Below are 13,235 nucleotides of genomic sequence, written 5' to 3'. Positions count from 1 at the left end.
ATAAGTGTTTTTTTTTTTTTTTTTTGGCTTAAAGTGTATTTAAAAACCTGCCTTCTTCCAGTGACTCTGCCTGGCAACTCGGCCTGGTGGCGTCGCCTGCTCGTTTGTATTGGGACAGATCAGTTTAATGCCGTACTGTGGAACATTCCTGTCAAAGCATACCATAGCAGCCCCATAGAACGCAGGCTCGATAACGAGTGTAAAATGCTGAGTGTAATCTAGTGATTGTTAAAGGGCAAGTGTAAACTGGAAGGTGTAAACTGGTGAGTGTAAACTGGCGAGTGTAAAAATATGGAGTGTGAAATATGGAGTGTAAACTGGCGAGAGTAAAATGGTGAGAGTAAACTGGTGAGTGTAAAATGGTGAGTGTAAACTGGTGAGTGTAAACTGGCGAGTGTGAAATATGGAGTGTGAAATATGGAGTGTAAACTGGCGAGAGTAAAATGGTGAGTGTAAACTGGCGAGTGTAAAATATGGAGTGTGAAATATGGAGTGTAAACTGGCGAGAGTAAAATGGTGAGAACAAACTGGCGAGTGTAAACTGGCGAGAGTAAAAAATGGTGAGTGTAAACTGGCGAGTGTAAAATGGTGAGTGTAAACTGGCGAGTGTAAAATATGGAGTGTGAAATATGGAGTGTAAACTGGCGAGAGTAAAATGGTGAGAACAAACTGGCGAGTGTAAACTGGCGAGAGTAAAATGGTGAGAGTAAACTGGCAAGAGTAAACTGGCGAGAGTAAACTGGCGAGTGTAAAATATGGAGTGTAAACTGGCAAGAGTAAAATGGTGAGAGTAAAATGGTGAGAACAAACTGGCGAGTGTAAAATGGTGAGAGTAAACTGATAGGTGTAAAATGTAGAGTCATAAATGGCGGGTGTTAAATGTTGGTTGTAAAACATTTAGTGATGAACTGATGGATGTCTTTCTGTCTCTGCAGCGGGTCAGGTGGTGAAGCAGATGAACCAGCGTCTGAGCGTGGGCTTCACAGAGGTGGAGGTGCTCCATATTTTCTGTGACACGTGCGAAGCTGTGGCCCGTCTCCATCAGTGTAAAACGCCCGTCATCCACCGAGACCTCAAGGTAAAGAAAGATCTCCGGTTGCGTACCTTCATAATCTCCACAAGCGTAATAAACTGTGAACTGAACACAAAAACTCTCCGATTCAAGCGTAATAAATTCCCACAAACATAATAACTAATAATAATAACTTTTGTGTAAGTACTTTACCATTATAAGTAAAAACATTCCATTTCCCTGCCTCAAGTGGAGGAGTTCAAATATCTCTGGGTCTTGTTCTCGAGTGAGGGGAGGATGGAGCGTGAGATTGACAGGTGGACAGGTGCAGCGTGGGCAGTGACGCGGTCGCTGTATTGGACCGTTGTGGCGAAGAGGAGCTGAGTCTCGATTTACCGTCAGTCTCCGTTCCTCCCCTCACCTCTGGTCATGAGCTCTGGGTAATGACTGAAAGGATGAGATCGCCAATACAAGCGGCACAAATGAGTTTCCTCCGCAGGGTGTCTGGGCGTCTCCCTTAGAGATAGGGTGAGGAGCTCGGAGTAGAGCTGCTGCTGCTCCACATGTGAAGGAAGTCTGGGAGTCCCTGCTTAGACTGCTGCCCCTGCGACCCAGCCCCGGATAAGCGGAAGAAAATGGATAGATGGGTGGCAATCCATTTGGTTCCAACAGGAAATAAAGTAATAATTGTTTTGCGGAGAAAACAATAAACATGGCCACCAGTCGACTCACACATTATTCATGATTTTTGGGGGGGTGGGAGGAAGTATGAAGTTCCTATATTGATTTCTGTATCTGCCGAAACCAGATATGAACCAATACCAGTGCAGATACCACTGAAAACATTTATTTCCTTTAAACCTGCAGTGTCAAACTCAAATTCACAGAGGCCAAAATTAAAAACTGGAACTAAGTCCTGGGCCAAGCTAAATATCTAATGGAAAACTTCAACAACATCTGCGTGTTTTCTCTTCTTTCGAGATATGTAATGTTAAACCTTTTCCTATTAAAATAAATGTTTATTAATAGTTTTGCTTAAACATTGAATCCAGAACAAGCAAAATATTAAAAAATATCAACATTTTAAATAAATAATATCTCTATAGGCTATCTGTAGTCGGCGGACAGCTCTAATACAGATTTGACATGACCTCACGAGCTAAATATAATTATATTGTGGGTCAAGTTTGGCACTTGGGCCTGAGATTGACATGGCTGCTTTAAAATAAACTAAAATAAGACAAAATTGATGGTTTATGTAGCTGCTATCCATATCTATCTATCTTTAAGTAACTACAGAAAGATTCAGTATTTTTTCACCAAGATCCAATCGTTGCATTCCTAATTTCCACCAGTTTCTGCATAAATAGAGTAGATTAAGAGTTTAATATGTATAATTGTTAATATCAATCATTATTTAACCAATCAGACAGAAATAATGAACCCACACTTTAGTTTAGCTTTATTTGGACTCACAAGAATTACGATAAGAAGTTTCTATCCTAAGTTTAATTGTAGAGCGCAACATAATGCAGTTTAGACCACAGATCCTTTGAGTGCAGCCTTGCCTTTTCCTCGTGGTCTTGGCTCTGACCCCGGCAGAGTCGCCTCTTTGTGCCCAGGCCCGGTGCTCTGACAGTGGGCTGCTCCGCTCCTGGTCTGGGCCCGTTTGGACCGGACTCAAAAACAGAGCTCTCTTCAGCTCCACAGACCCGTCAGTGTTCGACCCACTCGCGTTACACAACACCGCCACAAAAGAGGAGAGTGAAAGAGGGAGAGGGACGGAGAGAGAGAGGAGAGAGGAGACAGAGGACAGAGAGGGAAGAGTTATGAGAGAGAGGGGGAGAGAGGAAAGGGAAGACAGAGGGGAGAGAAAAAGGGAGAGAGGAGAGAGTGAAGAGAGAGAGAGAGTGAGAGGAGAGGAGAGAGTGAAGAGTGAGAGGAGAGAGTGAAGAGGAGAGGAGAGAGTGAAAGTGAGAGGAGAGAGTGAAGAGAGAGAGGAGAGAGAGAGGGGAAAGAAAAAGGCAAAGAGGAGAGGAGAGCAAGAGGAGAGAGTGGAGAGAGAGAGACAGGAGAGAAATAGGGAGAGCGGGGAAAGAAGAAGGGAGAGAGGAGAGAGTGAAGAGAGAGGGGAGAGAGTTAGGAGAAAGAAGACAGAGAGGGGAGAGAGAAGACGAATAGTGGAAAGAAAAAGAAAGAAAGGGAACAATGAAGGGAGAGGCCAAGAGGAGAGGAGAGAGAAGACTGAGAGGGGAAAGAAGAAGGGAGAGGAGAACGAGGAGAGAAGACATAGTAGAAAGAAAAATGGAGAGTGGAGAGAGGAGAGAGGACAGAGGAGAGCAACAGGAGAGAGTGATGTGAGAAGAGAGAAGACACATAGGCAAAAGAAAAAGGGAGAGAGGAGAGAGTGAAGAGAAAGAGGAGAGAGAAGACTGATAGGGGAAAGAAAAAGGGGGAGATAAAAGAGAGTGAAGAGTTATGAAAGGGAGGGGGAGAGAAGAAAGAAGACAGAGAGGGGAGAGAAAAAGGCGAAGAGAAAAGAGAGAGAGGAGACAAATGGGGACAGAGGAGAGAGTGAAGAGAGAGGAGACAGAATTGGGAGGAAGAAGAGAGAGGGGAGAGAGAAGACGGATAGGGGAAAGAAAAAGGGAGAAAGGGAACAATGAAAGGAGAGGGCAAGAGAGAGGAGAGAGAAGACTGAGAGGGGAAAGAAGAAGGGAGAGGAGAAAGAGGAGAGGAGACAGATGGGGGGAGAGAGAGAACAGAGTGAAGAGAGAGAAGATAGAGAAGACTGATAGGGGAAAGAAAAATGGAGAGGAGAGAGAGGGAGAAAGAGTGAAGAGAGAGAAGGGAGAGAGAGAAAACAGAGGGGGGAAAGAAAAAAGCAAAGAGGAGAGAAGAGCGAGAGGAGAGAGTGAAGAGAGAGGAGAGAAATGGGGAGAGAGGGGAAAGAAGAAGAGAGGCAAGAGTGAAGAGAGAGGGGACAGTTAGGAGAACGAAGACATAGAGGAAAGAAAAAGGGAGAGTGTGAAGAGAGGAGAGAGGACAGAGGAGAGCAAGAGGAGAAAGTGAAGAGAGAGGAAAGAAGACAGATAGGCAAAAGAAAAAGGGAGAGAGGAGAGAGTGAAGAGAAAGAGGAGAGAGAAGACGGATAGGGGAAAGAAAAAGGGAGAGAGAAGAGAGAGTGAAGAGTTATGAGAGGGAGGGGGGGGGAAGAAAGAGAAGACAGAGAGGGGAGAGAAAAAGGGAGAGAGTGAAGAGTGAGAGGGGAGAGAGCAGAGCGAGAGCAGAGCGTGAGGAGAGAGTGAGGAGAGAGTGAGGAGAGAGTGAGGGGAGAGTGAGGGGAGAGTGAGAGAGTGAGGAGAGTGAGGAGAGAGAGAAGACTGAGAGGGGAAAGAAAAAGGGAGCGAGGAGAGAGAAGAGAGCAAGAGGAGAAAGTGAAGAGAGAGAGGAGAGAGAAGATGGGTAAGGGAAAGAAAAAGGGAGAAGAGAGGGAGAAAGTGAAGAGAGAAAGGGGAGAGCAAGAGGAGAAAGTGAAGAGAGGGGGAGAGAAAGAAGAGAGATAGGGGAAAGAAGGGACAGAAAAGAGAGTGAAGAAAGACTGGAGCGAGTTATGAGAGAGTGGTGGAGAGAGGGGAGAGGGTTAGGAGAAAGGAGACAGAGTTGAGAGAGAAGATGGCTAGGGGAAAGAAAAAGGGAGAGGGAGGGAGAGAAGATAGACAAAACTGGGAAAGAAAAAGGGAGAGAGGAGAGCAAGAGGAGAAAGTGAAGAGAGAGAGAGGAGAGAGAAGACAGATAGGGGAAAGAGAAAGAGTGGGGAGAGAAGAGAAAGAAGACAAGAGAGAGGAGAGGGAGGGAGAAAGAGAGAGAGTGTGAGTGAGGGGGCCGGGGTGAGAAAGGACAGGAGACCCAGGGTAGCGAGTTTTTATAACAAGTGATGTAACTTGTTCAAATCTCATTTAGGGATGCACCAATCCAGGTTTTTCAGTTCCAATACCAATATCGATACTGTGTCTTTAAGTATTTACCGATATCCGATATTAACCGATACCAGCGTAGGGATGGACACGGAATTGCTCTGACTGAAATGTTTCACAGTGGGACATTAAGCAGCTCTACTTTACATTTATTCAATTACAGGTGAGTTTTATAGCTCAAAAAATACCTAGAAAACGCCACAGATCTGACCTGTAACTTGGTCTGGTTTGGTCTCCAGGAAGATAGAAAGGTTTAAAGCCACACTGTGAAACATTCCAGACAAAGCAATAACGTCTCCATGAAGCATTTGACGAACCCTCCCCCAGAAAAGTTACACAGTGCATCTTTTAACAGATATTGTGCGTTGTGTTTTCAGGTTGAGAACATCCTTTTGAACGACCAGGGGAACTACGTGCTGTGCGACTTCGGCAGCGCCACTCACAAAATCCTCCTGCCCCAGAAAGAAGGAGTGACCGCCGTGGAGGACGAGATTAAAAAGTAAGAACGCTAAAACCGACCGTCACCTGTGATTATTTAGCATTCAGGAACAGAGCGGAAAACATGGACACAGGAGGAGTTAATACATGCTGCAGAGGAGGGACCGTGTACTACCGTAATTTCCGGATTATTGAGCGCACCTGAATATAAACGGCATCAACTAAATTTTAAAAGAAAACAAAATTGTACATGTATAGGTCGCACCTGAATATAAGCCGCAGGTGTCCATGTCTTCAAGAACGTTTTCAAGTTCAGTCCGTCTGCTTTTATCGCCTCAGAAGCTTTTGTCGTCTTTTTGCGTTCAGTCAGTTCTTTGCTGCCATCGCCAAAATTTCACCATCAACTCACTGATGTCGAGTTCACGTGCAGCAGCTCTGTTTCCTTCTTCCACAGACACATCAATTGCTGTTAACTTGTGGTTTCCATGAGTAGGGTGTGTGTATGAAGCGCAAAATTACTGTTCAAAACACAATCAAATGAGCATCTTCCTTGGTACATCATCCCCGTCTCTCCCCGAGCTCTACTGCACGTCTCCTGCAGAAAGAGTCTCTGTCCTGTCTGTCCTCGTAGGATTTCAGCAGATTTCAGACTCTCGGGGACTGAAGTTTGAGACGTTTCTTCTCATCCTTTACTCACTCACCTGCATTTAACACATACGGGTCATTAAGACGCACGGTGTTTACTAGAGCCCGACCGATATGGATTTTGTTGTGGCCGATATGAGACCGATATAATGGGAGTTGGAGCTGCCGATATAATCGCCGATATATTTAGGGATGTAAAAATTCACTGTAAATCTTGAATTGATTAAAAAACTTAGGTTTGGCTCTAGTGGATTCTAAATTGGGTTTATTTAGGCAACATTTATTGTTATTTTGACTCTTTACATCATATTTACAGACAGTAGTTTGGCCTAATGGCATTTTTGCATCACATTCTAGCTACTAGTGATGGGTATTCCAGTTTTTTTTTTTTTTTTTTTTTTTGGAGAACCGGCTCTTTTGGCTCGGCTCACTAAAGCAGCTGGCTCTTTCGGCTCCCAAGCGACTCTTGAGATTGTTTTGTTGCAAGCAGGACTAAACCAGAACTGAACCAGGACTGAGCGTTGGGACTCGGTTTCTATCTCGCTCCTGCACTCGAGCCCAAGATTAGTCCTGGTTTGTTCATTTTATGCTGAACTGCAGCCAAATATGCACTTTTTTTATCCTATGCACACGCAGATTTCTGAAAGTTTCATTTTCAGCCGCTGCTGCTGTCAAACTACGGGTCTACATGCGGCATGAAGAGAAAAAGCGAGAAAAAGAGAAAACACGGCTCCCAATAAGAAGCAGGCTCCCGTTGTTCGCTCTAAGAGCCGCTTCGATCGCGACCGACCCATAACTCCTAGCTAGTAAACTATCGCTATTAGCCTTTAGCCGTAAATGCTGTGCACCGCGGTAGTTAATTATATGCATAAATGTGGATCATTCACACGTCTATTCACAGCTCATTTACATCAATGCAGGTCCAGTAACAAATATACGGCCAATGTGGGCACTTTACAATAGACCAATAGAAACAAGCCTGTTTATGTGCGGGAGCTACAGCAGCTAACCGCTAACAAAACCTAAACTAGCTTCAAAGTCCATGTATTTCCAACACTCACCGCTCACACAGGCTCCTCCTCACATCACAAGTCTGCACTAATAAATGTCCTTTTAATCCAGACTCAAACCGATTGTCCGAAAAAAGAAAATAATCTCAGTGTTGCGCACGGCTGCGGGTGTAAACAAACACACGCGAGTGAAGTGACGTCACTCTGGGGGTGTGTTCAGGGACAGTACGGACACAGACAAATTACACCGCAGATAAATACTGATGCGGAGCCACATATTAGGACATTTATCTGTCTGTAAATTGGATTAAATGAACATAATGTAGAGAGTCTAAGCTTTATAACGAGGTATAACATGCCCACGTGAAATATCGGCCCATATCAGCAAGCATATCGGCCGATAGCCGATATGTCTCCAGGTGCCCATATTGGCCGATAATATCGGCCAGCCGATATATCGGTCGGGCTCTAGTGTTTACATACATACAGCGTCGGCATTGATGCAGCCGCTGTATCAAATTGTTGCGGTGAAGAAGGAGCTGAGCCGAAAGTCAAAGCTCTCGATTTAGCGTCAGTCTCCGCTCCTCCCCTCACCTCTGGTCATGAGCTCTGGGTAATGACCGAAAGGACAAGATCAACGATACAAGCGGCCGAAATGAGTTTCCTCCGCAGGGTGTCTGGGCGCTCCCTTAGAGACAGGGTGAGGAGCTCAGTCACACTGGAGGAGCTTGGAGTAGAGCCGCTGCTCCTCCATGTCGACAGGAGCAGTTGAGAGGAGGGCGTCTGTTCTGGGCATGTCCCACCAGGAGGAGGCCCCCGGGGAAGACCCAGGACACACTGGAGGGACTATGTCTGTGGGCTGGCCTGGGAACACCTCGGGGTCCCACGGAGGAGCTGGAGGATGTGTCTGGGGTGAAGGAAGTCTGGGAGTCTCTGCTTAAACTGTCCCCGCGACCCGGCCCCGGATAAGCGCAAGAAAATGGATGAATCGGTCATTAAGATGTATCCCACTCACTGATGTAACAATGAACTGTTTTAGTGCTGGACTAGTTAACGTTGCAACTTCACGTTAACCCCACAGACAGCGACGTTTTCTGCACTCAGGCTGCGCGTATCCTCTGTGTTGCCAAACCATAGACCGTATTTATGAATAGACAACGTGCCAAACAAAACATCCATCCATATATTCACCGCATCATTTTATTCGCCGCAGGGTTCAGAGTGTGCGAAAAAAGTAGCGGCTTATAGTCCAGAAATTACGGTAAATATTCACTCTCTTTCCTCTGTACCACATATTCAGAGCAGGGACAGAGAATATATGGAACAGAGGAGAGAGATTATGTTTTCGTTGTCCCTCCTCTGGACCGTATATTCAAAGCACTGACTGAAATCACGCTCAGTTTGTCCGTCACCTCTAGTTAAATTCCCTCTGTTGACTTTCCCACATTTACAGCAGCAATAAAGCGCGATACGTGTGCGTGTTATCGTCCGTATATGGTCCTGTGTAAACTCCAGACATGCAAAGTACTCTGTTTGCTGTTTGAATCTCGTACGAAACACCCGCCTTTGCATATGAACCCTAATTGATTTTCTGTTTGTCCTGTGTTAAACGTTACATCAGATACACCACGCTTTCTTACCGCGCTCCTGAAATGATCAACCTCTACGCAGGGAAAGCCATCACCACCAAGGCCGACATTTGGGTGAGTCAATGTTTTCTGTTTTAATTATTTAACTAATTCACTTAAAATATTATTATCAGAGCTCTTTAAACACTATTTCTTCATTTATTCAACAACTTTATTCAAATGTTCTCTCTTTTCGACCACCAAAAGACTCATTTGCGCCAGAGTTGTGCAATTAATCACATTTTAATTAAGATTTCACTTGTTTCTAATGGTCCGTGATCAGTTTGGGACTTTTAATGGAGACGTCTAAAGCCAATTCCTATACTATAGTTTTAAGTATTTGCCGATATCCGATGTTATCCATAATACCAGTGCAGAATGAAACCAGCATTTATTTAAAACAAAAAATGAAATAAGACATTAGGACCTGTTTTGTTTTATATAGATGCTATTTATCTCCAAACTACAGAACAACTTTGTTTTAATAAAAATTCCAACATTATGTAGTTTTCTGGGGCAAATGCGACCAGTAAATAGTCTTATTTACTAAAGGGGTGTAAGAAAATATCAATTCAGTGATATATCGCGATACTTCATTGCGCGATTCTTATATCGATGCAAAATGTGTCTGAATAAATTTTTGAAAGTCGTGAATTTTTCATGAAAAACATAAGTTCAGTTTACCGTTCTCATTATTTAAACATTAAATAAACTGTATTTCAGTCAGTTTTGTTCTTGTGAATTGTACTTGACCAAAATATTATACATAATTATTGATAAGTTACAATATATCATCCTTTGTTTTAGTGTCAGGATATATCGAGATGTATTGAATCGTGACAGGCGTATCGTGATGCGTATCTTACCGCCCGCCAGATTCATGGCAGTGCACACCCCTAATTTACTAGTATATCAGCTGTATCGATATTTGGAAACTAATAACCAGTCCAGCAATTTTTTTCAGTTTCGGTTTCGTCAATATTCTATAGCAGTATCGTCTCAGTGCATCCCTAGTTTGGAGCAGAATTAATTTTGAGGGACGAAATTAGAAATATTTGTGTTAAAGGGGCACTGTGTAACTGTTAACCTGCTTGTTTCTATGGATACGTCGTTGCTCTGTCTGAAATGTTGCCTGAAATGTTCCACAGTGAGACTTTAAACAGCTCTGCTTCACATTTATTTAATTACAGGTGGTTCTGTAGCTCAAACATACCAAGAAAACCATGAAACTATAGGCATTCTGACTTTGAGCGGGGTCGCCTCTCCACAGATCTGACCTGTGACTCAGTCTGATTTGGTCTTCATTAAGATAGAAAGGTTTAATGCCATATGGTGAAATATTCTCACATCTTCAAGCATTTGATGGAGCGTCCACTAGAACATTTACACAATTCACCTTTTAAACAAAAATGAAATGAAACATTTGGATCAGTTTCGTCTTATGTAGCTGTTATTTATCTCATAGAACTACAGAACAACTTTGTATAAATAAAAATTTCAACATTTTGTGATTTTCCTGGGACGAATGTGACCAGTAAATAGTCTTATCACATGAATTTATATGTCCAACCAGGAGAATTTTTCCGTATCTGCGGCGATATTCGATTCCAGTATCATCTCAGTGCATCCCTAGTTTGGAGCAGAATTAATTTTGGAGGAGGAAATTAGAAATATTTGTGTTAAAGCACTGTGTAACTGTTTAACCTGCTTGTTTCTATGGCGATGTCATTGCGCTGCCTGGAATGTTCCACAATATGACATTAAACAGCTCTACTTTACATTTATTCAGTTGCAGGTGGTTTTTAAGCTCAAAAATACCTAGAAAAACATGAAACTATAGACATTCTGACTTTGAGCGGGTCGCCTCTCCACAGATCTGACCTGTACCTTCGTCTGGTTTTGTCTCCGTGAAGATCGAAAGGTTTAATGCCATACGATGAAACATTCTCACATCTTCAAGCATTTGATGAACCCTCCACTAGAAAATTTACACAATGCACCTTTTAAACAAGAATGAAATGAGACATTTATATCAGTTTCGTCTTATGTAGCTGTTATTTATCTCATAGAACTACAGAACAACTTTGTATAAATAAAAATTTCAACATTTTGTGATTTTCCTGGGACGAATGTGACCAGTAAATAGTCTTATCACATGAATTTATATGTCCAACCAGGAGATTTTTCCGTATCTGCGCCGATATTCAATTCCAGTATCGTCTCAGTGCATCCCTAGTTTGGAGCAGAATTAATTTTGGAGGAGGAAATTAGAAATATTTGTGTTAAAGGTGCCCTGTGTAACTGTTTAACCTGCTTGTTTCTATGGAGATGTCATTGCGCTGCCTGGAATGTTCCACAGTGCAACATTAAACAGCTCTACTTTACATTTATTCAGTTGCAGGTGGTTTTATTGCTCAAAAATACTTAGAAAAACAGACATTCTGACTGTGAACGGTGTCGCCTCTCCACAGATCTGACCTGTAACTTGGTCTGGTTTGGTCTCCGTGAAGATAGAAAGGTTTAATGCCACACTGTGAAACATTCCAGACAAAGCAATAACATGTCCACGGAGAAAAGCACCAGAAAAGTTACACAACACACCTTTTAAAAGTCAAAAAGTCTGCATTCTTTACTTTCAGAAAATCAATATTGAGCCTTATTAGAATTTGAACCAGCAATCTTCTGGTTCTGGGGCGACCTCTTAACCACCTGAGCCACCCCGACTGTTTTAAACGACGAAAGAGTAACACGCGGAGACTCCCTACAGTTTTCTCCCTCCCCCCCGTTTCTCCGTGATGAGATTTCCAGCCGAGTTTCGCCCCGAGCTTCACATGTGGCCCGTCTGAACGCACCAGGAAGTCCAAACACGGCCCACTTCCTGCCCGGAGTTGCAGCGCAGCGGTGGCAGCGGCGGCAGCGGTGATGGTCGGACCCTCACAGATCCTATTCGTGGAGGGCACTTTAAATAGGACACAGACAATTAGCGCAGAGTTTCCTGCCGCTGCCCCCCCGCTGCTCTCGCTTCCTGTTCGGACCTAAAGCGCAGAAGTGAAACACAGCTGGAGACAACAGCGAGAGGAAGTCCATACATGGTCACGCGCACCAAAAAAAAATAGATAAACATGAGATAAAATTGACGCACTACTATAGATACTACGCAGGGGCATCGTGCTGGGGCTTTGGGGGTGCTTTACATGCGTCTCTATGGCGGAATGTTCGGGGGTTTCCACGGTTACGCAAAGCACCCAATGAAAATTCAAGAATACAAAATGGATTTATTGAATTACAGGTGATTTTAGAGCTCAAAAATACCCAGAAGAACAAGTATTTCCATGGTTGCTGAGTGCACACATTACAGTATTAAACCTGTCTATCTTCGTGGAGACCAAACCAGACCAAGTTACAGGTCAGATCTGTGGAGAGGCGACCCCGCTCACAGTCAGAATGTTGTTTTTCTATGGATTTTTTAGCTATAGCAGAAGTATTTGTAGCAACAGAAGTAACCGTACATAGTTGTTGTTGCAGCATTAGTATTAACATTTGTAGCAGTATTTGGAGGAGCAGCAGTGGTAGTAGTAACAGTATATAGTTGTTGTAGTAGTAGAAATATTAGTAACTGCAGTAGTTACAGTATTTGCAGCAGCAGAACTAAGTAACAATGTGTAGTTGTTAATAGTATTATTAACAGTAGTAACAGTAGTAGTTGTTGCAGCAGTTGTTGTAGTAGTACTAGTAGTTGTAGGAATAGTATCAGTTGTAGTAGTAGTAACAGTAGTAGTAGTAGTTGTCGCACTTGTAGCAGAGGTAGTAGTCATAGCTGTTGTAGTAGTCGCACTTGTAGTAGTAGTAGTACAAGTAACAGGATTAGTAGCAGTAGTAGTAGTAACAGTAACAGTAGTAGCAGTAGTAATAGTAACAGTAGTAGCAGTAGTAATAGTAACAGTAGTAGCAGTAGTAATAGTAACAGTAGTAGCAGTAGTAATAGTAACAGTAGTAGCAGTAGTAATAGTAACAGTAGTAGTAGTAGCGAGGCAAGTTTATTTGTACAGCACAATTCGTACACAAAGTAATTCAAAGTGCTTTACAGAATAAGAAAAACTTTAAAATCACAATAAAAACAAATCAAAACATAAATCATCATAAAAAGAAAGATTAAAATTAAAAAATTAAAAACGGAGAGAGACATTAATTACATAAATAAGAGAGAAGAGTGCGGAATGAAAACCACCTACTACTAGTAGTAACAGGTGTTGTAGTAGTAGTAACAGTTGTAGTAGTAGCATTTGGTGATCTGGCTTCTGTGTCATCACAGACACGACGCGCCCTTTTTCTCCAGTCTCCTCCAGTCTCCTCGTGTCTCCTCCTCGCGGCGCTCCGCTCTCCCTCGTGTCTCCTCCTCGCGGCGCCCCGCTCTCCCTCGCGTCGTTGAATCGGGTTCAGGGAGAGATCCGCGCGTTTACGGTCTTGTGTCTCCCCTTTAAGCGGCGCGCCCTAAAACGCTACGGCTAATTCCCCCGTCCCTTTA

General features: G+C 43.3%; 1 protein-coding gene across 2 annotated transcripts in view; it reads left to right on the top strand.

The window, feature by feature from the left end:
• Window positions 1–13,235, top strand: part of bmp2k (BMP2 inducible kinase) — a 115,783-nt gene that overhangs the window by 53,512 nt on the left and 49,036 nt on the right. For both annotated transcript variants that reach the window (XM_055161465.1, XM_020923732.2), the window contains 3 exons: window positions 936–1,078; window positions 5,367–5,488; window positions 8,704–8,785. In XM_055161465.1, coding sequence (XP_055017440.1) covers window positions 936–1,078; window positions 5,367–5,488; window positions 8,704–8,785 — 347 coding nt within the window. The remainder of the gene's footprint in view (window positions 1–935; window positions 1,079–5,366; window positions 5,489–8,703; window positions 8,786–13,235) is intronic.

This window comes from Boleophthalmus pectinirostris, unplaced genomic scaffold (assembly GCF_026225935.1).
Source record: "Boleophthalmus pectinirostris isolate CB_2022bp ecotype Guang Dong unplaced genomic scaffold, ASM2622593v1 HiC_scaffold_4, whole genome shotgun sequence".
Classification (NCBI taxonomy): Eukaryota; Metazoa; Chordata; class Actinopteri; order Gobiiformes; family Gobiidae; genus Boleophthalmus; species Boleophthalmus pectinirostris.
Note: the sequence above shows the minus strand (reverse complement) of the source record. Positions and strands in the feature narration are given on the sequence as shown.